At 55.2% G+C, this 19394-nt stretch overlaps 7 protein-coding genes across 7 annotated transcripts in view; 4 read left to right on the top strand and 3 right to left on the bottom strand.

The window, feature by feature from the left end:
• Nucleotides 1-29: 29 nt before the first annotated feature.
• BU26DRAFT_517663 (lipase/serine esteras-like protein) lies at nucleotides 30-2067 on the bottom strand. The gene is made up of 3 exons (XM_033828628.1): nucleotides 1814-2067; nucleotides 1397-1697; nucleotides 30-1346 (listed from the first exon to the last, which is right to left on the bottom strand). Exons 1-3 carry the CDS (start codon nucleotides 1852-1854, stop codon nucleotides 333-335), a joined length of 1356 nt encoding a protein of 451 aa, XP_033685890.1. The 5' UTR covers nucleotides 1855-2067; the 3' UTR covers nucleotides 30-332.
• Nucleotides 2068-2298: 231 nt separating this feature from the next.
• Nucleotides 2299-4970, top strand: BU26DRAFT_453941 (uncharacterized protein). Its single transcript, XM_033824845.1, has 2 exons — nucleotides 2299-2648; nucleotides 2698-4970. The coding sequence occupies exon 2, from the start codon at nucleotides 2721-2723 to the stop codon at nucleotides 4737-4739; it is 2019 nt and encodes a 672-aa protein (XP_033685889.1). The 5' UTR covers nucleotides 2299-2648; nucleotides 2698-2720; the 3' UTR covers nucleotides 4740-4970.
• A 203-nt stretch (nucleotides 4971-5173) lies between these two features.
• On the bottom strand, nucleotides 5174-7875 carry BU26DRAFT_517661 (tyrosine-protein phosphatase CDC14). Its single transcript, XM_033828627.1, has 4 exons — nucleotides 7580-7875; nucleotides 7199-7510; nucleotides 6915-7143; nucleotides 5174-6864 (listed from the first exon to the last, which is right to left on the bottom strand). The coding sequence occupies exons 1-4, from the start codon at nucleotides 7632-7634 to the stop codon at nucleotides 5595-5597; spliced, it is 1866 nt and encodes a 621-aa protein (XP_033685888.1). The 5' UTR covers nucleotides 7635-7875; the 3' UTR covers nucleotides 5174-5594.
• A 432-nt stretch (nucleotides 7876-8307) lies between these two features.
• Nucleotides 8308-10076, top strand: BU26DRAFT_272524 (SET domain-containing protein). Its single transcript, XM_033821393.1, has 3 exons — nucleotides 8308-9237; nucleotides 9294-9840; nucleotides 9926-10076. The coding sequence occupies exons 1-3, from the start codon at nucleotides 8435-8437 to the stop codon at nucleotides 9956-9958; spliced, it is 1383 nt and encodes a 460-aa protein (XP_033685887.1). The 5' UTR covers nucleotides 8308-8434; the 3' UTR covers nucleotides 9959-10076.
• Nucleotides 10077-11575: 1499 nt separating this feature from the next.
• BU26DRAFT_517659 (uncharacterized protein) lies at nucleotides 11576-15113 on the top strand. Its single transcript, XM_033828626.1, has 5 exons — nucleotides 11576-12349; nucleotides 12402-12721; nucleotides 12774-13054; nucleotides 13106-13463; nucleotides 13521-15113. Exons 1-5 carry the CDS (start codon nucleotides 11851-11853, stop codon nucleotides 14682-14684), a joined length of 2622 nt encoding a protein of 873 aa, XP_033685886.1. The 5' UTR covers nucleotides 11576-11850; the 3' UTR covers nucleotides 14685-15113.
• Nucleotides 15114-17077: 1964 nt separating this feature from the next.
• On the bottom strand, nucleotides 17078-18124 carry BU26DRAFT_562845 (chromatin associated protein KTI12; the record flags this gene model as incomplete). Its single annotated transcript, XM_033833077.1, has 4 exons — nucleotides 17078-17362; nucleotides 17409-17677; nucleotides 17724-18060; nucleotides 18119-18124. 4 exons carry the CDS (start codon nucleotides 18122-18124, stop codon nucleotides 17078-17080), a joined length of 897 nt encoding a protein of 298 aa, XP_033685885.1.
• Nucleotides 18125-18363: 239 nt separating this feature from the next.
• Nucleotides 18364-19394, top strand: part of BU26DRAFT_517657 (uncharacterized protein) — a 1056-nt gene continuing 25 nt past the window's right edge. Inside the window, exon 1 of the mRNA XM_033828625.1 lies at nucleotides 18364-19394. This exon is cut by the window's right edge and continues 25 nt beyond it. Within this exon, the coding sequence (XP_033685884.1) occupies nucleotides 18674-19090 (417 nt within the window). The 5' untranslated portion in view covers nucleotides 18364-18673 and the 3' untranslated portion in view covers nucleotides 19091-19394.

Raw genomic sequence — 19394 nt, 5'->3', positions numbered from 1 at the left:
TCTAAAGACATTCAATTGAACTATTATTACCTGACTTGAAAGCAAGCAAGCAAACCTCCTTTGACTTGATCTAATGCTGGGTATATCCATTGCACCTCCCGCCGAATGCTCGACGCCGAGAGGGGACATGAAAGCATCATGACTCTGCTCGCATAAGAAACCGCTAAAACAGAAAAGACATCTGCAATATCAGTACTCCACCAAAGACAAAGCAGATTGAAACGCCAACCTAAACAGAAAGGTTGAGAAAAGGCAAGACCCCCCGGACTACGCCTTGCACCAAGCACTGTTGCTCAGGTCCAGGTGACGACCCACGAAGGAGACTAGTAAATTTAAAGCTCAAAAGTGGTGAGCCAGTGCTTGACAACCACTCGGCCCTCTTCGAACCCCTCTTTGTCCATCCGCCGGATGATCGCAGCGTGCGAGTGACGATGCTTGTGGATGAAGACGGGGTACTTTTTGAAACCGACATTGTCGAGATTCTCGATCATCTTAAATTGGTGCTGGGTCAAGGCCAGCGTAGGGAAGTCGAGCTTGAGCACGGCCTTGTCGTCATTGATCGATTCAGCATCAGAGTCTACGGTCTCGGTATGCTTTGCAGACGACATCCTGCGGAAGAAGAGAGGAGACGAAGGCTGAGTGGGCGAGGCCAGCTCTTCGCTGCCAGCCTCGAGGTACTCTTGCTGCTGGGCGTTGTTCATCTCCTCGAAGATGTCCTCGACCTCTTTGCGCGCACTGTTGATCATGACCGGGATGCGGTAGCCTCCGACGTCGATACCGGCCTTGCCTTCCTCATGCAAGCGTATTCGTTGACGGCTACGGAGGGACTGAATAAGCGAGTTGATGATGAAGAGCGTCGAGCCAATCGGAATAAAGACGAGGAAGAAGGCTATGATGGGCGCTCGTTGGAATGCGGTCCTCGTGCCGGTCGTAAGGCGCTTGTGGAAGGCTGGTAGCGCTTCCGGCTCCTTAGCCGAAACTGGGTTGTCGCCATCGACAATAACGTTCTCGTATCCCTTGATGTAGTTGACCTTGACCGCGTCGGGCTGTTCGAAGGGGTCGGTCTGCGAGATGCCCGCCGTATAGTAGGTGACGGTGCGGTCGTTGACAACGTTCGCGTATAAGCTGCGGTGCTTGAACTGGCGGAGGGCTCTGACGAAGATGCTGTCCGAGTCGGCGAGCACGGAGAGGAGAGGACGGCCGGTGTCCCTGAATGAGTCAATCATGAACAGCTGCCTTCCGCTCATAGAGAGTGTCCGGGCGCCCAGCACATTCCAGGCGTGGTTGTGGTATCCACGCAGCGGGGTACGGACGCCGAGGTGAGGCGTGGCGAAGGTGGTGAAATTCTGCTTCTTGTTAGAGAGCGACATGTACCTCGAATTGGAGGCATACGCACCACCGGCTCGATCTGCTCAAACACTCCCCGAGCATATAGTAGACCGATCGCATAGCGTGCGATCAATCCACCAAGCGAGTACCCTATGACGCTGATCTTCCTAATGTCATGCTCACTTCGAGCAAGCTCTTCCAGTGTCTCTTCTACCTCATTCGCGACCCGCTCGCCTCCCGTTTCGACACCGTCGTAGGTAAAGCTGCCCGCATTGCGCTTAACGACGAGGATGTGGAGCTTGTCTTCGGCGTGTTTCTCGCGGAGGGAGGTGCTGAGGAACTTGAGGTGTTCTGGGTTGCCCCAGAGACTGCAATTGCACAGTTAGCACTCAAGCTCCCTTCAAGGATAAGTGGGATTGCGCTCCCAGGCATCCTTATCGCAAGGCGGGGTTGGAGGGAGTGTCGTGTGCTCGTGTTGCCTTACCCATGGACAAGTACACAGAGGTGATCTGGCTTCGTGGCCATTGTATTAGAGGTAGAAATGTTTTTTGAGGCGTGTGAAAGAAAGAGTGAAGTGCGGAGACCAGTGTGGAGAATGTGTGAAAGGTGAACACACCAAGCAGTGATATAGCTCTACAAGTCCGTATCACGTCCGGACTGTTGGTCTTATCGGACAGTGCGGGCCCTCAGCCTCTGGAACGAATCTCCGCCCTTGGCGCGAAGAGTCAGACCTCAAATGCGGAACCGGAGATAAATTTCATCCGATTACTCGAGCTTTCGTCCTGAATGCGAATTTAGAGCTGGAATATGGCCTGCGACGACGAACAAAAGCGCAGAAGACGTCATCCGGTGCGCGTGAGATTGTCGGTTGGCCCAAATCCGCCGGGCGGCAGCCGCGACCCTTGCAGCCTTGGCACGCACGGACCATGGCCTTCGCGCCGACTCAAGCCACAACTCTCACCTCGTGGTCAGCAAACACCAGCTCCGGACAAGGGACTGCTCAGGACGACTCTATCTTGGGCAGGCTCTCATACGAGCTCGATTCACTAACACCTGTCACGCTATTCACTGACTAGCCGCTAGAAGCGCAACCCAGCAGCACGGCTGGCAAACACAATCAGCCTAAGCCTTGTTGCTTCCTAGCGACTCCTTTACTGTATCTTCACCCCAGGTTGCTGCGCTATGCGTAGAGATCTTTGAGCCTGCTTCACCTGAGCGCGTGCGCTTATCCACCTGGACTCTATACGCTCCATATCAACCTCACGTGCAAGCGCTCCGCCCATGACGCGACAACTCGTCCAACAAGCTCCGAATACCTGGTATGTAATGAATATGGAGCTACCTAAATTCCCTCACTCACAGGTAAAGAGATTCCACGGCCACGGAATACCATGTGGCCTTCAATACCAGCTTTCAGGAGTTTCGGGAATGTAGCTTGCCCGTCCGGTGCTGCATGCGAGCTTCCGTACTGCATCTTTTCTCACGATGTCACCAAGCTTCAGGACGCCAATTCTGGTACTGCTTCTAATACTGCAATCCTCGACCAAGGACCAGAAGCAAAACGCTTGAAGCTTGACAATGGAACAAAGCAACCTGCTCAGCAAGCTACCCAGGCATCGAGCCAGCAAGCAAAACCGCAGGTCTTTGTCGGTTCAATTACTTCGAAGGAAGGCTCAGCGCTGCCCAAGAATGCAAGCGAGCCTACTATTTCGACGGAAAAGACATCAGTCAACAGCAGGACTAGCGAATATCTCCCTCGAACTGTAACAAAGCCGGTCTCACCGCCGCCAAAGAAGTCAGAAGCAAATGCCCCCCTGAAGCCGGAAGCGGAAGTGCGTTTGACGCCGCGCAAACTTCAGAAGGAGCCAGCAGTGTTCACGAGAAGATTGACGATGCTCAAGGCACTTCACCAGTACATGGTGCCGTTGAACGACAAGGTCGCAAAAGCAGTCCGACCGGAGACCAAGGCCCTACACTTGAGCCCGAATCAGCTCAACAAGCTAGTGGTCGACGAAGAAGAGAAGCTGGCTAAGGACCATACGTCTGTTTACGACAACGTTCTGAAGCAGCGTTTGGTTGCGCTGAAGAAAATGACCGTAGACGAGTGGGTAAAGAGCAGAAGGGAGGCCGTCGCGAAAGGGAAGGGAGAGGCACCAAAGAAACCGCCACCGAAGAGAGTTGACACTGGTCTGAACCCGAAAGAAGAGGTCACACTCCTCTCCACACTTATCTCGCCGCAGACCGGCTTAGACGCTCACGGATACGTCACCAAGCTACCGACAGACGCTGAACTGAATGAGACGCATGCGGCGCAAGAGCTAGCCGATTTTTGGGAGGTCTGCGATCGTTGTGGAACACGCTTTCAAGTCTTCCCTGACCGAAGAGAGGAGGACGGCGCGCTGACCACTGGCGGTCAGTGTAAGCATCACTGGGGAAAGCGGATCTTTCCGAAGAAGGCAAAGGGTCAAGCTCCCGAGCCGACGCGGTTCTCTTGCTGCAATGAGCCTGTAGGATCACCGGGCTGTACGACACATGATACGCATGTGTACAAGATCTCGGAGGTAAAGCGACTCTCGCTCGTTATGCCTTTTGTCGAGACTCCCGAAAACGACGAAGCTCAGCCGCATACGGCAGTCTGCTTTGACTGCGAGATGGGCTACACGACGCATGGTCTCGAACTCCTACGCCTGACCGTCGTGTCCTGGCCTACGCATAGACCTCTCGTCGACGTCTTAGTCCGCCCACTCGGCCACATTCTGGATGTCAACACCCGCTTCTCCGGTGTCACCGCAGAGCAATTCGTCAACGCAAAGCCTTACGACCCCGAGAATCCGAAACCCATCCGCACCGACCTTCGCATCGTCGACTCGCCGTACGTCGCGCGGGATCTCTTCCTCTCCCATATCTCACCCACCACTCCCCTCCTGGGCCACGCCCTCGAAAACGACCTAAACTCCATCCGTCTCATCCACCCCACCATCATCGACACCGTCATCCTCTACCCCACCCGCTCAGGCCTGCCATACCGCCACGGCCTCAAAACACTCGCAAAATGGCACCTTGGTATGGATATCCAGCAAGCCGGTGCAGCGGGACATGACAGCTTCGAAGATGCTAGAACAACGGGCGAGCTCGTGCGGTTCAAAATAGCAGAGAAGTGGAGGAAATTGAAAGATGAGGGATGGACGATACGCGACGATGGTGTGTATCCTCCGGTGCCGCCGGGCCTACCGCCACCAACAGCGCCGCCTGCTCTGTCGATGGTTCCGCTGCTGAAGAGCACGGAAATGGAGGCGCATCCTGCGGAGAAGCGAAAGCTCCGCCAATTGGAGGAGGATGAGGGGACTGGAAGCGACGAGCCACCAAGGAAGAAGCAGGAGCGGGATCTCAAGGTCTTGCAAGATGAGTAGTGCAACGGTATGGAAAGATGGTCTGTTAGCTTAGCACTGCATTGCATTGCGTGGAACGGCATTGCACGGAGTAGTCCCGAGACAGCCCTTTCGGCGCGGGATGGTTTGGCGTTTGACAGAGCGACATGTATGCCATCTAAATTCCTGGCTTTTGCATAGGCATGACTGTAGTGCCTCAGGGTAGTTGGCATAGCCGCGGACTTTAATTATCGTTCTAGTTCCTGCCTCTACAACATTTCAAAGTGGCTTTTCCTGACGCGACCTAACTATCTTTTCTCACCTCTTTTTTATCAATCCGTAAATGGCTTTAGAGGCCGTACGTGCTGATATCTTAGTATGTTGGATTGGTCTTGTTTCTGTGCAAGGCTTTCAGGAGCATCGGCAAGTGTGAGAATGCCAGTACATGCACATCACGCTGCGAAATTCGACAGAGGCATACTTCGAATGATTAAGACTAATACGCGCTCATTCATTTCATACACGTCATGACTATCCGCAGCAGCCAAACACCCCAGAAAGCAGAGTAGCAGCGCGAATTGACAGGAGATTGAGACTGAGAGTGGAAAAGAGACGAGAAATCTGAGAAGTGGCAGCAGAGGAGACATTAGCACCGAACACGCCATGAAAAGCAGGCCAACCCATATTCACACGTGTACGACCCAAACACCCATCCAGCAGACGCACGTATGTATCAGCGGGTCGAACGAAGACATCGACAACAACACATATAAAGTGCCCGAGGGCGAAGGAATCGAAGGAAAGGTTCGTGACGGAGAAGACGGATCCAGTACGCCGTTCATGCCAGAACACCGACGATGCAGATGCATGTTGTGAAACAAAACTCGCTCGAAACGTCTATGATGGCCTTGGTCGGACCATGGAGCTGCCAACGCTGCCGACTCTGCCGCTAGTCTTTCTCACTCCGCTCTTGCTCTCCGTGCTTCGTCGTGATGGGCTGGAGCGCACCTTGCTAACGCTGATGCTTCCGTTGCCGCTTCCATTACTCTTCTCGCGTGCGGGAGTCTTGGGTCGGGTGCCTCCTGGCGCAGTGTTCTCGGCATCACTCTCTCCATTGTAACGCCATGTTGTGGAGGTCATGGAGGTCTTCGTCGTCGTCATACTGATAGCCCGTCGGTCTTTGTCCTTCAGCCCCGGCGATCGCGACGTCGTCTTTCGTGCTATTTGACGAATATGGTACTCTTCATCGGTCTCGCCTTCGAAGCGGGTAATCTCAGCGGCGTATTCCGTCGACTTCGTGAACGGCTCGTTTTCGTTGGCGCGGAGAGGGGAGCGCACGCTGGTACCACCGCCGTAAATTTTGCTAGTCTTTCTCGGCTGGCCTGGTGTCGGTGCTGGGAGGTTATCCTCTTGGACACCTATTGAGCCGCCGACATTACTCCTGTCGTTGGACTCAATCTCACCAAGAGCAGCGCGCCTCTGAGAGCCGTTAGGGGGTGTAAAAGTCTGGCCGTTGCTCGCCAGGCGCTGCTTATGCGGGGACCTTGTAGGCGTAGAAGGCATCATCTCCGCAAGCTTGGCCTTCATTGTGTCTTCATGCCACCACTCTCGGAACGTGGCTTGGTTGAGGTGAAGCCAGTGCTGCTGGGGACCCACTACCATTCCAGGTCGCATGAAACGCATGTAGGCAATGATCTCGTTCGCGGTGAAAGCATGCCTGTAGATCAGATATGCTCCGATGAGGCAGCCGGTGCGGCCGAGGCCAGCTTTGCAGTGAACGGCAATGCCCTTCTTCTTGACAGTGATCATCTCATGTGCAAGGTTGATGAACTGCCGGACCAGGGAGAGCGGGGGGCATGTTCCGTCGTCAAAGATCATGTTCAGGTGCTGGATCCCGAGCCTTGTGAAGTATGACGATGAATAGAGCTCCGAATTGAGTCGTACAACGAGACCAATATTCCTAGCGCAAAAATGCGATAGCACGTTCTTGAAGGGCGTGGGTAGCGGGGAGCGCTGGACTTCGGCGATGGTCAATGGGAGGGTGGAGTACATCGGAGACGTAGAGGGTATCTCATGAGTCGGCTGTTGTTGCGGGGAGGCGAACGCCAGGAAATTTGGCGTCACCCAGTTAAAGTCGCCCATATCGACCCGCTCAAACTTCTCATACCTAAAATCATGAGCCGTGATCACTTGAGGTGGGGGGAAGCGGAAACCTACTCTTCTAGACTAAAATCTTTCAGCCCACACAAGCCCTCTTCCTTCGCTTTCCAGACGCCGTATATCACGTCTTGGATGTTCAAGACGTAATCGGCCTGGCTATAGCCCGCATCTCTAAAGGGCATACAGGGCGGATCCATCTGCGCAATGGGCGCAAGCGCGAGGTGCGGGGGCCATGACTGGATCAGGACCATGTAGCACGCCAAAATGCAAGCAGCGTTCGCTCGGCCTGCGGCATTGTCAACAATTGCGCCCTAAGCTCGGTGAGCGCAACATGAACATACTCCTTGAGTCTGCGTTACTCCAAAACACGACCGCTCGTTCCTCGTTTGCGGGGTCGCCCAACACTTCGTGCAGCTGCACGGCGAACCGGTAAAGGTGGCCGATGTGCAGTGGCCCAAAGTCGGCATGGAAGGCATTATACAAGAGGGTCTTGTCAATGGTGAAGTATACTGGCGGATGGGCTCTTGGGCCTGTCGCCGTAGGGCCCGGCTGCGCTTTGGAGGACCTCTTTGACGGCGATTGGGACTGGCGCGGATAGGGAAACGGCGTCTCGGCGGTCGGCGGGTGGGTGTACGACGCAAGGTAGAGTCGGTCTGTAAGACATTGCGTTAGCACCGGAACGCCTTGATTCGCAATGTTTTGGTATTTGTTTTGGTACCTACCTTGGATATACTCAATGACCTGGCCATAGCTAGTCGCCGGGGCGCTGCGAGGCATTCTGGCTACTTTCTGGTGCGCAGACATGGCGCTGGAAGGTGCGACCGCTCAGCTCTCTCCACGCTCGAAGAAAGACCGACTTGCGACTTGCACAGCGCGGGATGGAAGGTCGCAGCAGGAGCTCGGGCAGCGCGAGGAGGGGTGCGAATCGAGGTACTGCGTGCCTTGTCGTGGTCGCTGCGCGCTGCTTCACGGGCCGCCGTCTGGCTAAGGAATAATTGTAATGATGCGGGTGTTGCGGATGGTGGAAGAGTGAGCGTAGAAATGAGGTCCAGAATTGTTTTGGACTTGAGCTGCAATAACAACACTATGCCGGTTTGGGAATGGTGCCCGGCTGCGGCACTAGGGTTTCGAGGCCTAACAACGAACCGCCATAACAACAGCCCCTTTCGAATCTGGGCAGCCTGCGGTGAGGTCTCCCCTGCTGATTGCAGTCCACCTTTGTTTATTTGTGTGTTTATGCCTGCTAATACGTGCTCTCTCTGCAGAAGGACTCTAGTTCACGTATCACAGATGGCTCGAGGCATGACGCCACTGGCACCCTGAACCAACGCCGAAGTGTCTGAGACAGGAACTGTGCGCTCCCGTACCGCTGTCAAAAGGGCAGATTGGAGTGCTAGACGGCAGCCAATTCTATGATCCCGCCTCTCTCCCGAAGTTCATTCTGCGAATTTCACCTGTTGGCGTATGCTCCAAATTTCCCGGGCTTGGCAGATTAAGCGTCACGAGCCGCGAGCGCTCAAAGAGTGTACGGGGCCTGGACACCCTGAAGGCATTTTACAGACGTCATCTCCAACAACATGATCAAGAGAGGGAGAGCCGAGGGTTGGCTCAAAGAATCCATCGACACCTTCCCCACCTGGGCGAGCTTCCACGGCGTGACCTTCAATGGTATCAAAATCGGCCCGTTGCCCAATTTCGAACACCGTGGTTCAACAGTGATAGCAGAGCGCGATCTGCTCGGCGGGAAAGAAGATGCTCTGATGACCGTCCCAAAGGAACTTATACTGTCTCGCCAGAATATCGAGCTGTTCGCCAACTCTGACCGCCACCTCCGCGAAGTACTTCAAGCACTAGGCGACTTTGGATGGACGGCCCGCGGCGCTGTTTTGATTTATCTGCTCATGCAAGCAACGGTTTGCTGTCCGGACGTCAAGGACATAGGCGTTCACAACCCTCTCACTGATTACATCAAGTTCCTTCCAGATGAACTACTCCCCACCTTCTGGACCGACGACGAACAAGAACTTTTGACAGGAACAACGCTACGAGCTGCTGTCCGAGCCAAGATGAGCAGCCTACTACGAGAGTTCGAAAGGATTCGTACTGCTACGGAAGGCATCGGCTGGTGTGCAAAGTATTGGTGGGATGAAGACACCGGCCTGCTGAACTTTGACGACTGGATGCGGGTCGATGCTATCTATAGGTCCAGGGCGCTCGAATTTCCCGGCGTGGGTGACTCCATGGTGCCCTGTATCGATATGGCCAATCACGCCTCTGGAGACGCTACCGCTGCGTTATATGAGACCGACCGGAACGGAAACGGGATCTTACTCTTACGTGATGGTAAAGAGATCCAAAAGGGCGGCGAAATCACAATCACGTAAGTGAACTACTACTACGTCGAACTAGTTTTGCGACCGAGGCTAAAGAGGTCAGGTACGGCGATGAAAAAGGAGCTTGCGAGAATATCTTCTCTTATGGTTTCCTTGAAGACGCGATGAAGTCAGCCAGGGCTATGTTTATTGACGTCGACATTCCTGACGATGATCCTCTCAGACCTGCGAAGATATATGTCACCACTGCGGCACCAGGCGTCCGAATCTTTGAGAAAGACGACAGCATAGATTGGGAAAGTGACTTTATTTGGCTTGTCGTTACCAACGAAGAAGATGGACTGGACTTCAAGGTCAAACAAACGATCGATGGCCAGAAAGAGATTCAAACTTTTTTCAAGGACAGAGAGCTGGATGACACTTCCAAGCTCCGCACTTTTCTTCAACAAGACCCGCAGTGGGACGTGTACAAGCTCCGTGCGATTGTCCTACTTCAGTACAGGATCGAAACCCAAATCGAGGTCCTGCGGGAGGTGGGTGACCCTGAGCGCAGCGCTAGCATTAGGGAAGGACCTTGGGAGCTCGCACGGCGGCTCCGCAAGCTTGAGTTGGACATGCTCGAAAGGGCTGGATCCGCTCTGCAAGAACAGGTAAGGACATGTCCCGCACTGGTCGCCTTTGCGCTGCAGGGTCGAACAACTTGGAGTGACATCCTTATCGCTCAACAGCTAAGAGGGCCCCGAATCCCTTCAAGGAAGGATACCCTGATTCGCTGTCCTAGGATTGAGGATGACATTTCGGTTTGTTAGACTCTGCGGCCCCACGGCCCTCGTGCTTTTCCAGCTGACCTGCCTGGCACGGCGGGCCTATTGTTGACCTTGGATTACTGACGAGATCTCCGTGTGCAGAAATCAAGCCTACTCGAGTCAGAGACGGTACGACACTATCTAGGTCTTGTCGGAGACGAAAATGAAGGCGAAGAAGAACAGATGGACTTCACTTAGATGTGGCTCCCCACATTGATGTACCAAAGGCCCCATCTGGACTATGTGGTGGGAGCTGACAGGCTCATTTATTGTGTGGTACCGTTAATCTACGCCTTCCAACCACATTGCTGTCTCGCTGGATTAGGCAGCTGTCGGGGACATCTGACAGGCATCGCGGTTATCATGGAAGCTTTGTAGAAGCATCGGGTCTCCACCGCTAAAGTGCACAGGGTCTGCGAAAGTTCCGCGACGAGGGCGCTTGCGCCGGCAATGGTCAGGAACGCACCGGCATGATCAGCGAATCGCGCGTTTCGAGAGCGCTCAGATCGAGATGTCGATGAAATGAGGTTGTGCAGGATTTCCCATACGGGCGCAGATGATATGGACGTCAGACGGCGGGATCTGGCCGTAATCCCGAAGGAAGCTATTCGGCGTTTATCCAGCTATACCATCAAGGCCATGTCTACGCGCAATCAGCGAAAATGATATTGTATTTCTTTTCTATTAGGGCCGACCTCTCTCAGAAAAATTTCCCGCAAAGCTTTAGGGCCTGGCCAGGATGATCTGGGGTACAAGCGTTGCCCAGCATCGTCTCATTTTTCTTCGCACTGTGCGCCATAGCCTGATCCCAGAAGGCGAATGAATGGTCAGCATCGCATGATCACCACGAATGCCCCATCATCGACACGGGCCATGAGCAACGCTCGTTTTCCCCAGCTTCTCGAAGGGTGGCGGGCCCAGACTCATCGATGTTGTGCTTTAGCGGTCGTCAACAATGCAATTTAGACAAGCGCTGTTGTGGCACGTAAAGTGCACGTACGAGGGAGCAGTCATATGGGCAGACAGGACCACAGAGCGATCGCTTGGCAGATCACCGCCTGCCTTGCTGCACCCTCGTCTTCCCACAGCATCAGGACCTTGATGGAGAGCAAATCTCGCTGGCCGATTACGGTGGAAGGTAGCGAGAGGTGGCACAGCGCCAGTACTCAGAGGAACCGGGCCGACTTCCTGCGTGCAAGGAGAAGCTGTCGCAGGATTCGAAAGCTCCGGCACCCCGCATCCTATCATCCCATGGGTAGAGGTGTTTTCGACGGGCGCTTGAGGTGTTCGACGGCTGGCAGGCAGCGCTGGCGATGTTGAGACCAGCGCTGGACTATCCTCGCCGTTGATCGCACGGGACAGGCATAGTGGCGAAGGCGTCACGAAAAAGGAACGGAGCAGGGCAGCGGGCGAGGGCCAAATTGCTCGTGCCGGGGGGATCCTGCGTCGGTGCCAGCTCTCCAGGGTGCTTCCCCCGCATCGCCGTCGTGTGGCCCCAGAAGACGCTAAGGCCGCCCCAGACACCGCGCGAACACGACTGGCTCGCTCAGCCCTCCCCCATCCCTCCCATACATCAGCGCCCCAGCCCGCATCATTGCCTGCTCGCTCTCTTGGTCCCTTTTATGCACCCGCGCGGCCCACCCTCCTGACGTCTGCTCACCTGCCGCCGTCCGTCACTCTGTCAACTGTCACCACCACTACTACACACCAAACGCTGTTCAACACTTGACTGCCGCCTCTCCCGGATCCATGGTACCCGCTGCGTCGTCGACGTGACACACTCTCCCTTCGGGGCACTGATCAGAAACGAAAAAAAAAACCCATCGCATCGCAATCTGAATCCCAACCGCCAACATGCCCGGCATCCTGCCTATGAAAGTCATCAAGGTCGGCACCAACAACCAGACCCGCATTGCCCAGGCCTGCGACCGATGTCGCTCGAAGAAAATACGGTGCGACGGCATTCGTCCGAGCTGCACCCAATGCCTCAACGTCGGATTCGAGTGCAAGACGAGCGACAAGCTCAGCCGCCGCGCCTTCCCGCGCGGATACACAGAGTCGCTCGAGGAGCGAGTGCGCGCGCTGGAGGCTGAGGTGCGCGAGCTGAAGGAGCTCCTGGACGAGAAGGACGAGAAGATCGACATGCTCTCGAGGATACACTCGCACTCGCACTCCACGCCGAGCAATCCCTCTCCAAGGCGATCGTCAGCTACGCCGACGCCTACTACAGAAGCTCGCGAGGAATCGCAGGAGAAGGACGACGTGTTCAAGGTGCAGCAGTCGCCGCTGCTGCTCGACGACGAGAACCGCGACACCTACTTTGTCGGAAGCTCTAGCGGAAGGGCATTTATTGGTATAATCTCCTCTTCTGTCGGCTGATCTTGAGTATATCTAACGACATGCAGAGTCATTCAAGCAACGAGCGCAGGAGACCGGCAGGTCGTGCTCAGATGTTAACTCTAATGCGTTCTTCGGCACCGGTTCCAAACCATCGGCGCCGCACTCACCAAAGCGCATCGTCGCATTCAAGGCGCCGCCTCGTCTGGTCTCTGACCAGATGATAAATATTTTCTTCCAGGAATGGGCGCCGTTGTTCCCTGTCCTGCACCGCCCGACCTTCCTCACGCTGTACGAGCAGTATGTCTCCAGTCCCGAGACCATGGTTGACAAGAAGTCAATCGCCAAACTTAACCTTGTGTTCGGGATCGCTGCGCTGTCAAGCGACGTACGTACCCACAATCCGTTGCACGACAGAACGTCACTGACAATCACCCCAGCCGCGCGACGGCCAAGACGTCGAGTCCTACGAAGCACAGTGGCAGAATGGCATCGAGAGCTTCCTGATGGACAATGACGTCGCTACTCTGCAGTGTCTCGTGCTTGCGCAGATCTTCTGCCTTCTCAAGGCTGATTATTCTCGGCTCCTTAAGTACAAGGGCCTCGCCATTGGCCTGTCGCAACGTCTCGGCCTACATCAATCCCAGAAGCGCTTCGCCCTTGGCGCACTGACAAGCGAAACAAGGAAGAAGGTGTTCTGGTCGCTCTACACTGTTGACTGGTATGTATCAAGCGTCGTATGTACTCTGGCGTAATGCTAACATCGCCGTAGCTTGTCTGCAGCGCATCTCGGTCTCCCCAAGCTCATCCGAGAGGAAGATGTGCACTGCGAGTACCCGGTTGATGCCGATGACGAATATGTCACCGAGAAAGGCTTCCTTCCGACTCTTCCAGGGGAGTTCACCAAGCTCTCCAGCGCCCTGGCGCTATTCCGAGTGTCCCGGATCCTATCGAAAGTTCTCGTGGCGCTCTACCCCGCTTCCGCATCACATGAGATCTCCTTCCGCACCATGGCCTCACTTGCCGACGACTTGGAAGAGTGGTCTAACAATCTCGCGCCTCACCTCAAGCTGATATTCCAGCAAGACAAGCCGAGCACGAATGTCACGAGCAGCAGGTCGCCTATTCTGGTATGCAAAATTTGAGCCCAACCTATATTGCGCAGAAGCAGCTAACAGCAATCCCAGTCCTTGGCGTACCACCACATCCGATCGCTCATCTACCGACCAGCCGTTGTCGCCAACCTTGGCGATAAGGCCTCTTCGGCAATGGTCGCCGTCGGCGACTCATGCAAGCATATTGTCCAAATCATCCAGCTTCTCGACGAGCGCAAGCTGAGCTTCTCGTTCTGCCTGAACCGAAATGAGGTTCTCGTCCAAGCTGGCTTCGGCCTTCTGTTCCAGACCCTCAACCTGGATCGCGACGGAAAGCTAATCAAGGACTGCAACCGGCTGACATGCGCCGTCATGGATATGCTCGACCTTGGAACCGCTGCTGGAGCCCATGAGTTCAGGCGCGTAGGTTGCAGCTTTATCGCCATCCCGCGTGTTGAGCAGATTCCCCCTCCCGCCTTGTCCCGGCACAACTCGGAAGGAACGATGGGCGCGCCTCTAGACACCTTCCGTGCTACACAAAAGTCCCTCAAGGCACTCGCGGCACGCTTCTCGCCTAGTGCTATGAAAGCTTGCCGCCAGGACCCGAAGGAACCGCGTCGCGCTACCCTTCCGGCCATCTCACCGTCCATGGGTGTGCACACCAACCCGTCTTCGACCAGCCTGTCGTCCATCCGCTCCGAGCCAGCCGTTGCCCGGTCGGAACCCACGCTTAGCCCCTTGACCCATCGCTCTTCGCTCTCTGTACATACTAAACGCCGACCCAGCAATGTTCTTCGACAGAATCCCAACATTGACTTCCTCTCATTCGGCCCTGACCCGCTCGCCCACTATCACATGGGTCCCGGCAAGCCTGAAGTCTCGCCTTCTGACTGGGAACGTCTTCTCTCGTCACTCGATAATGGTCAAACTAACATATACGATACCATCTACGGCGGCCCGCCAGCAGACGCGCTGCTCGACTGCCCGCCTCTCTCCGCCGGTGCCGAGACCAACCTGACCTGGTCACCGAATGCGTGGAATTGGAGTAGCTACAGCGAGCAGGCGCCCCCGCCACAGAGCGTTCTCAGCTTTAGCGACGAGAGCCTAACGAGTGGAGAGGAATTCGCAACGTCGGTCGGCGAGTATGGATCGACCCCTGGTAGCGAGAAGATCTACCAAGGCATCATGATTCCCGACATGAGTACACCAAACAGTGCCATCGGGCTGACTGGATTGGACGGAAATTTTGGCTTGTAACAACACGGGTACGGAATAAAAAGATCACGCCGACATGACGGTTGGGCATTACCGGTGATGGCTGGTCTGGATCTGGTAAATATGGTGTCAAGGGGTTGAGGAGTTTAAGATTGCTTGGGGACTTTTTCCTTTTCGCTTTTCTCTTGCTTGTTTTGGTTTGATCCGTCGCTTTTGGGTGTGTTCTGTTTCTCCTTCACTTCTTGAGATACCATTGCCTCGCATCTTGCGTGTGCGCGCGCCGATAGCTTACGGCCGAGTTTGTTATCCGTTTTGGCTCGTTGGAGCTGTACACTCCTTCCCGCAACGTTCCTTTTAGGCTTGGTTGGCTATTGTTTACTGAGATTGTTTTGAGCTAGGAATATAGCGATGGCAGGGGGAATATACTGTTGACTTGAAAATAGCGAATGTAATTGGCACATGCACCTATAGCGCATTTCCCACTCATCACGGTGACATGTTGATGCTCTCACAGCCGACAATACAATTGTACTATGCATCCATCCGTTCAAGATGCGTTCCTCGATGGCAGCATGAATACCAACACGTCGGCGGATCCGCTCCGATCTACAAAAGCCACCTCCGCGGTCCCTCTCCGCTACCATTGGCAGTGCGTAGCTCCCACCATTGGCCTTTTCCCATGACGGCATGCTTCGATAATAAAATCTTTTCCTCCTCGCGACCGACGCTATTGGACAGACATAACTCTTTCTAGACCGCTCCATCGGCATAGACCCTTCCCCGCACCCCCGGATTGCCCTCTCCCCAGGGCTGCGTCACTGGGGTTTTGCGACATACGCATACGCCATCGAGCAAGCTCATTCCATGATTTTCGCCTCAGCTGAGGGTAGCGAGAGAGGGATGGGTATGGGCCGATCGACAGGACAGGGTTGACGTGACGCTGCGGCGCTGTTGCTACATGACGAAAGCTGAACCCTGTCGATTCCCCCAGAACGTCGCCGGCAGTTGGCGATATCTCGGTGCCTCTAACCGCTATACAGATGCATCCCTACAGAGAAAATAGAATCCTCCCTTAAGCTTCCGAATGCTGCATGCATGCCTACGGCCCTCTGCCTCGTTTCGCATCATCCCTACCCGCAGCATCCTCCCTCCACATCCCGCAAGCTTCCGTCGCGCTGCGTACCCACCTGCATCCATCCAACAAAGCCCCAAATCCCCCTTTTGTTGAACATGCAGCTGTACGGTACGGCACGGAGCAAAGGAAAAACTACGATTAGCGCCGATGGCGCGCCGAGTCCGTGGCGTTCCCTCGTCAGCGTAAGCCCAGATCCGACGGCGCTAGGAATGGCTGTGCACGTGTGTGGTGTACGCGAGAGCTAGTGAGGGATGGATGGACGGATGGGCTAGGGATCGGGTGATAGGAACGTCCTTCTGCACACGGCGTACTGTCTATGTTGGTGGGGTGTATGGAAGGTGAGCAACTCCCAGGGCTTGTGGGTGAGGGACGGATATCGTGGGATAGGAACGGTCGGGCAGTTTACTGTGTTGGAACAAAAGGCTCATCGAATTGCATAGAAATTTGCGGCATAATACGAGAAAATGTTCAGGAGATCGAGCGAGGCTCTGAATCGCGGCATACGAGAGGGCTGCATGACGCACGCGACATTACGAGCAAAGCCCTTCTTGGGCGCGCCTGGGCTTCTTAGAGGCCTTCTACTGAAGTAAAACAAAACCATGTTTCGTCAGCCGAGCGGTGAAGTCGCACATGGCTTCCCAGCTAGGTAGTGTGTGATGGCCTATTGTTTTGCATCCCACCAATCAGAGCATAGACGGGCAACCCCAAAGAATCCACCCCTCAACACCACGAGTAGAACCCCACCGCCCAGCAGCCAGGTCATCGACACCCAAAAGTGGGATCCGGGGTCTCCGCAAAGCATTGACAGCTGTAACATTGCGGAAGCGAAGCACGTTTGCAGCTGTCAGACTGTGGAGAGCGTTCAAAGAATTTCGCAAAAATCGTCTTTGTGTCACGCCATGTCGTCCGAGCGTGTAACTTCTCGACCTAAACGCCAACGCAAAACGCTCCCTAGCCGCGTACACTAGTACGTAGAAGGCATTTACTGGGGTATCGGAGAAAGTCGGAACAGGGTATCATGAAAAAAGACCAGGTATGCTAGTGTGGAGAAGGCGTCTGGAGTCCGTTGGGTCGCCTGTGCGACACGCGAGCGTTTTGCTGCGTCTTGCATTTCTCAGCGCTGGTAGTCTAATCGACAGCGATCATCGTGTTCGGCTTTCGGAGAAGTGGAACAATGCGGGTGGGTCCGATCTGATACCGAGGGCGAGGAAGGCGTGGCGACAGAAGTCCCTGTCCCACGTGTGCGCAGGGAAAGCCCACAAAAACACCAACTTCATCTTGTGGCAAGTATCGTAGAGCCCTATCGCAGGAACTGATCATTCAGGTAGTCGACGAAGATCTCCTTTATCCGCGATTTCGAGATGCTGTGTTGGCGGTTGAGGGTGATAAACTGGCGGCGGATGCGCTGCAGCTGCGGAAGGGTCATTGGGGCTGCTGGCAGGTCGATAGATTTCTCAACGTCTGGGTCCGTCACTTCGCCGCCGCCCTCGCCAGGATGGTCCTTCTGGTAGGTCATTATCTGGGTGAGGATATCGGACGTGGTCTTGTCGAGCTCGTAGAGGTAGTTTTGCTCCGTTGCCGGTTTCTAGAGGATGTCAGATAGGAGCATTCAGGGGAATTAAGGTACGTACCAGCACCGTCGCCTGGTTTGGTCGCACGACCTTCGCCTTCCCGTCACTGCCTACCAAAGCCTCCCATATCTTGTCGAACGGCGGCGTCTCGTCTTCCTCAAGCACGGTGAACAGAGGACTATCCCACCTCGTCATGCCATTCGGCTCCTCATACCTAAAGATCAGGTTCTCAAAATCCTCCTCTTCGTATCCGCCGTCTTTGTCTTTATCCGCTAGAAGCTTGGAGTTGATCTCACGACATTTGTCGGCTGGAGTCCCTATGTGCACCTCTTAGACTATCAGCGGACCATTCCCAGTTTGAAGCCTCGCCGGTACTGACCACGCAGCTGGGCGTCTGGACAGCCTTTGCCTCACAGTACAGCTGATAGCGAAAGCCTTTGATATAATTCAGCCCGTCAGCAATGACGATATCGTCCCGCGACAGCACCCTCTTCACGGCAGAATACTCCTCGGCCCGGGCATCCTTTTCAGCCTTCGCGGTGTGGTAGACGAGACGCGATAAGCCCAGCGATTGATCGTTGATGAGGTGTACTCGCAGCTTGCCAGCTCGAGCATCGGCAGCGGAGCCGGCGATCTTGGATGCAAAGAATTCCTTCAGTTGGAGGGCGCGCGTCGTCTTGCCTGCGGAGGGGTAGCCCGAGATTAGGACGAGCTGTGCGTTATCAGTCAATATGCTGGAAAGAGAGTGCTCAGGCAGAAGGTTTGCTCACGGGCATTTTCTGGCGCTGGGAGTAGATGTGTCGATAATGTTTTGATTAACTTAGGCTGAGGCTCGAGACGAGGCTGCTAATCAGTACGGCTTCCGGAAAAATGCGCCCCGCGGTTGAGCCGTTCCGGGGATGGTGGAGAGTGGATCCAGCCAGTGGTGACGAAATATCACAGGTCGCTCCTTCCGCCGCAAGATCAGTTTTCATGCCGAGGCTCAGGCGCGCGCTTGCCTTATCGCCCACGTACCTTCTGCCTCTTCACTTCCCCTCTCTCCGCTAGACTGATCCAGCGAGGATAAACTTCGCATAGTGCGGACGCGCCAATCTGTCCTTTATTCTGTGCTGCAGTTGTTAATTCAAGATTAACGAGCCACCCCCTACCGCTTTCGCGAGCTCGCACCGCGCAGATCGAGACCGACGGCGTACATCGCCCCCGGTGTACATTAACCCACGCTCGCCGCGCCCCCACAGCGTATCATCGCGACGCCGCTCAACACGCATTCGTTCGACGGCTAGTCCCTCAACAGAGACGAACAGAGAAAAGAAAACCTAGACAACATGTCCGCAGCACCGCATCCCACCCGTCCGCTCGCCCGACCAGCATTCCCTACCCTCCAGCCCCCGGCGGCCAGCTCCCAGAGCTCCTCGGTCTTCCAGAGCTACAGCAGCAGCAAATCAAGCCTAGCCTCTCCATCGCCCGCGTCCTCAGCACCGCTGCCGTCGCCGTCAGCTGCACACCCACAGCATCAGGGCTTCTTCGCTTCTCTGAATGGGCAGCAAGAGCAGCAGGCACAACAGCAGAAGCAGCAGCCCCAACGGCATCCTGGGTTCCACTATCAGCCGAATAGAGACGGAGCTGGCCGAACAGCTGCTGAGACAACAAACTACCTGAACCAGGCGGCCTTGCTAGCGGAAGCGGCAAAGAGGGCACAGATGGCCGTCGTTATGCGGGATATTGAGGGCATGGAGCTATAGACTACTGTGGCAAGAGCATTGGCAGCATGGGATACTTCAAGAGCCGCATCATTCGACAAGGCGGAATGCCTAAAGCTCTGCGAGGGCGACGGGCGAAACTCGGCGTTTGACAGCAGCACACCTCCACGCGTTGTGGGTCTCCAGTTTGCGACATTTTCATCCTTGCAGCAGAGCCTCATTCCCTCGCACAATTTTCCATGTTTTCGCCATGATCACCACATAGCCCTCCTTTTCGACTTGGACTTTCCTCCCGACACCGGCGTGTGTCCTTCCACGCTATCACATGCCTTGGACGCAACTTCCC

Source organism: Trematosphaeria pertusa (genome assembly GCF_010094035.1).
Source record: "Trematosphaeria pertusa strain CBS 122368 unplaced genomic scaffold BU26scaffold_5, whole genome shotgun sequence".
NCBI lineage: Eukaryota > Fungi > Ascomycota > Dothideomycetes > Pleosporales > Trematosphaeriaceae > Trematosphaeria > Trematosphaeria pertusa.
Note: the sequence above shows the minus strand (reverse complement) of the source record. Positions and strands in the feature narration are given on the sequence as shown.

Excerpts from the sequence above, each read along its gene's own strand:
- BU26DRAFT_517663 (XM_033828628.1), bottom strand. The coding sequence starts at position 1,854 with ATGGCCACGAAGCCAGATCACCTCTGTGTACTTGTCCATGG. Across the intron at positions 1,698-1,813 it reads CTCTGTGTACTTGTCCATGG|TCTCTGGGGCAACCCAGAAC; the intron begins GTAAGGCAACAC and ends GTGCAATTGCAG. Across the intron at positions 1,347-1,396 it reads TTGAGCAGATCGAGCCGGTG|AATTTCACCACCTTCGCCAC; the intron begins GTGCGTATGCCT and ends AACAAGAAGCAG.
- BU26DRAFT_272524 (XM_033821393.1), top strand. The coding sequence starts at position 8,435 with ATGATCAAGAGAGGGAGAGCCGAGGGTTGGCTCAAAGAATCCATCGAC. Across the intron at positions 9,238-9,293 it reads GGCGGCGAAATCACAATCAC|GTACGGCGATGAAAAAGGAG; the intron begins GTAAGTGAACTA and ends TAAAGAGGTCAG. Across the intron at positions 9,841-9,925 it reads GATCCGCTCTGCAAGAACAG|GGCCCCGAATCCCTTCAAGG; the intron begins GTAAGGACATGT and ends AACAGCTAAGAG.
- BU26DRAFT_517661 (XM_033828627.1), bottom strand. The coding sequence starts at position 7,634 with ATGCCTCGCAGCGCCCCGGCGACTAGCTATGGCCAGGTCATTGAGTAT. Across the intron at positions 7,511-7,579 it reads GGTCATTGAGTATATCCAAG|ACCGACTCTACCTTGCGTCG; the intron begins GTAGGTACCAAA and ends AATGTCTTACAG. Across the intron at positions 7,144-7,198 it reads GAGTAACGCAGACTCAAGGA|GCCGAGCGAACGCTGCTTGC; the intron begins GTATGTTCATGT and ends ACAATGCCGCAG.
- BU26DRAFT_453941 (XM_033824845.1), top strand. The coding sequence starts at position 2,721 with ATGTGGCCTTCAATACCAGCTTTCAGGAGTTTCGGGAATGTAGCTTGC.
- BU26DRAFT_517659 (XM_033828626.1), top strand. The coding sequence starts at position 11,851 with ATGCCCGGCATCCTGCCTATGAAAGTCATCAAGGTCGGCACCAACAAC. Across the intron at positions 12,722-12,773 it reads TCGCTGCGCTGTCAAGCGAC|CCGCGCGACGGCCAAGACGT; the intron begins GTACGTACCCAC and ends CAATCACCCCAG. Across the intron at positions 13,055-13,105 it reads TCGCTCTACACTGTTGACTG|CTTGTCTGCAGCGCATCTCG; the intron begins GTATGTATCAAG and ends ACATCGCCGTAG.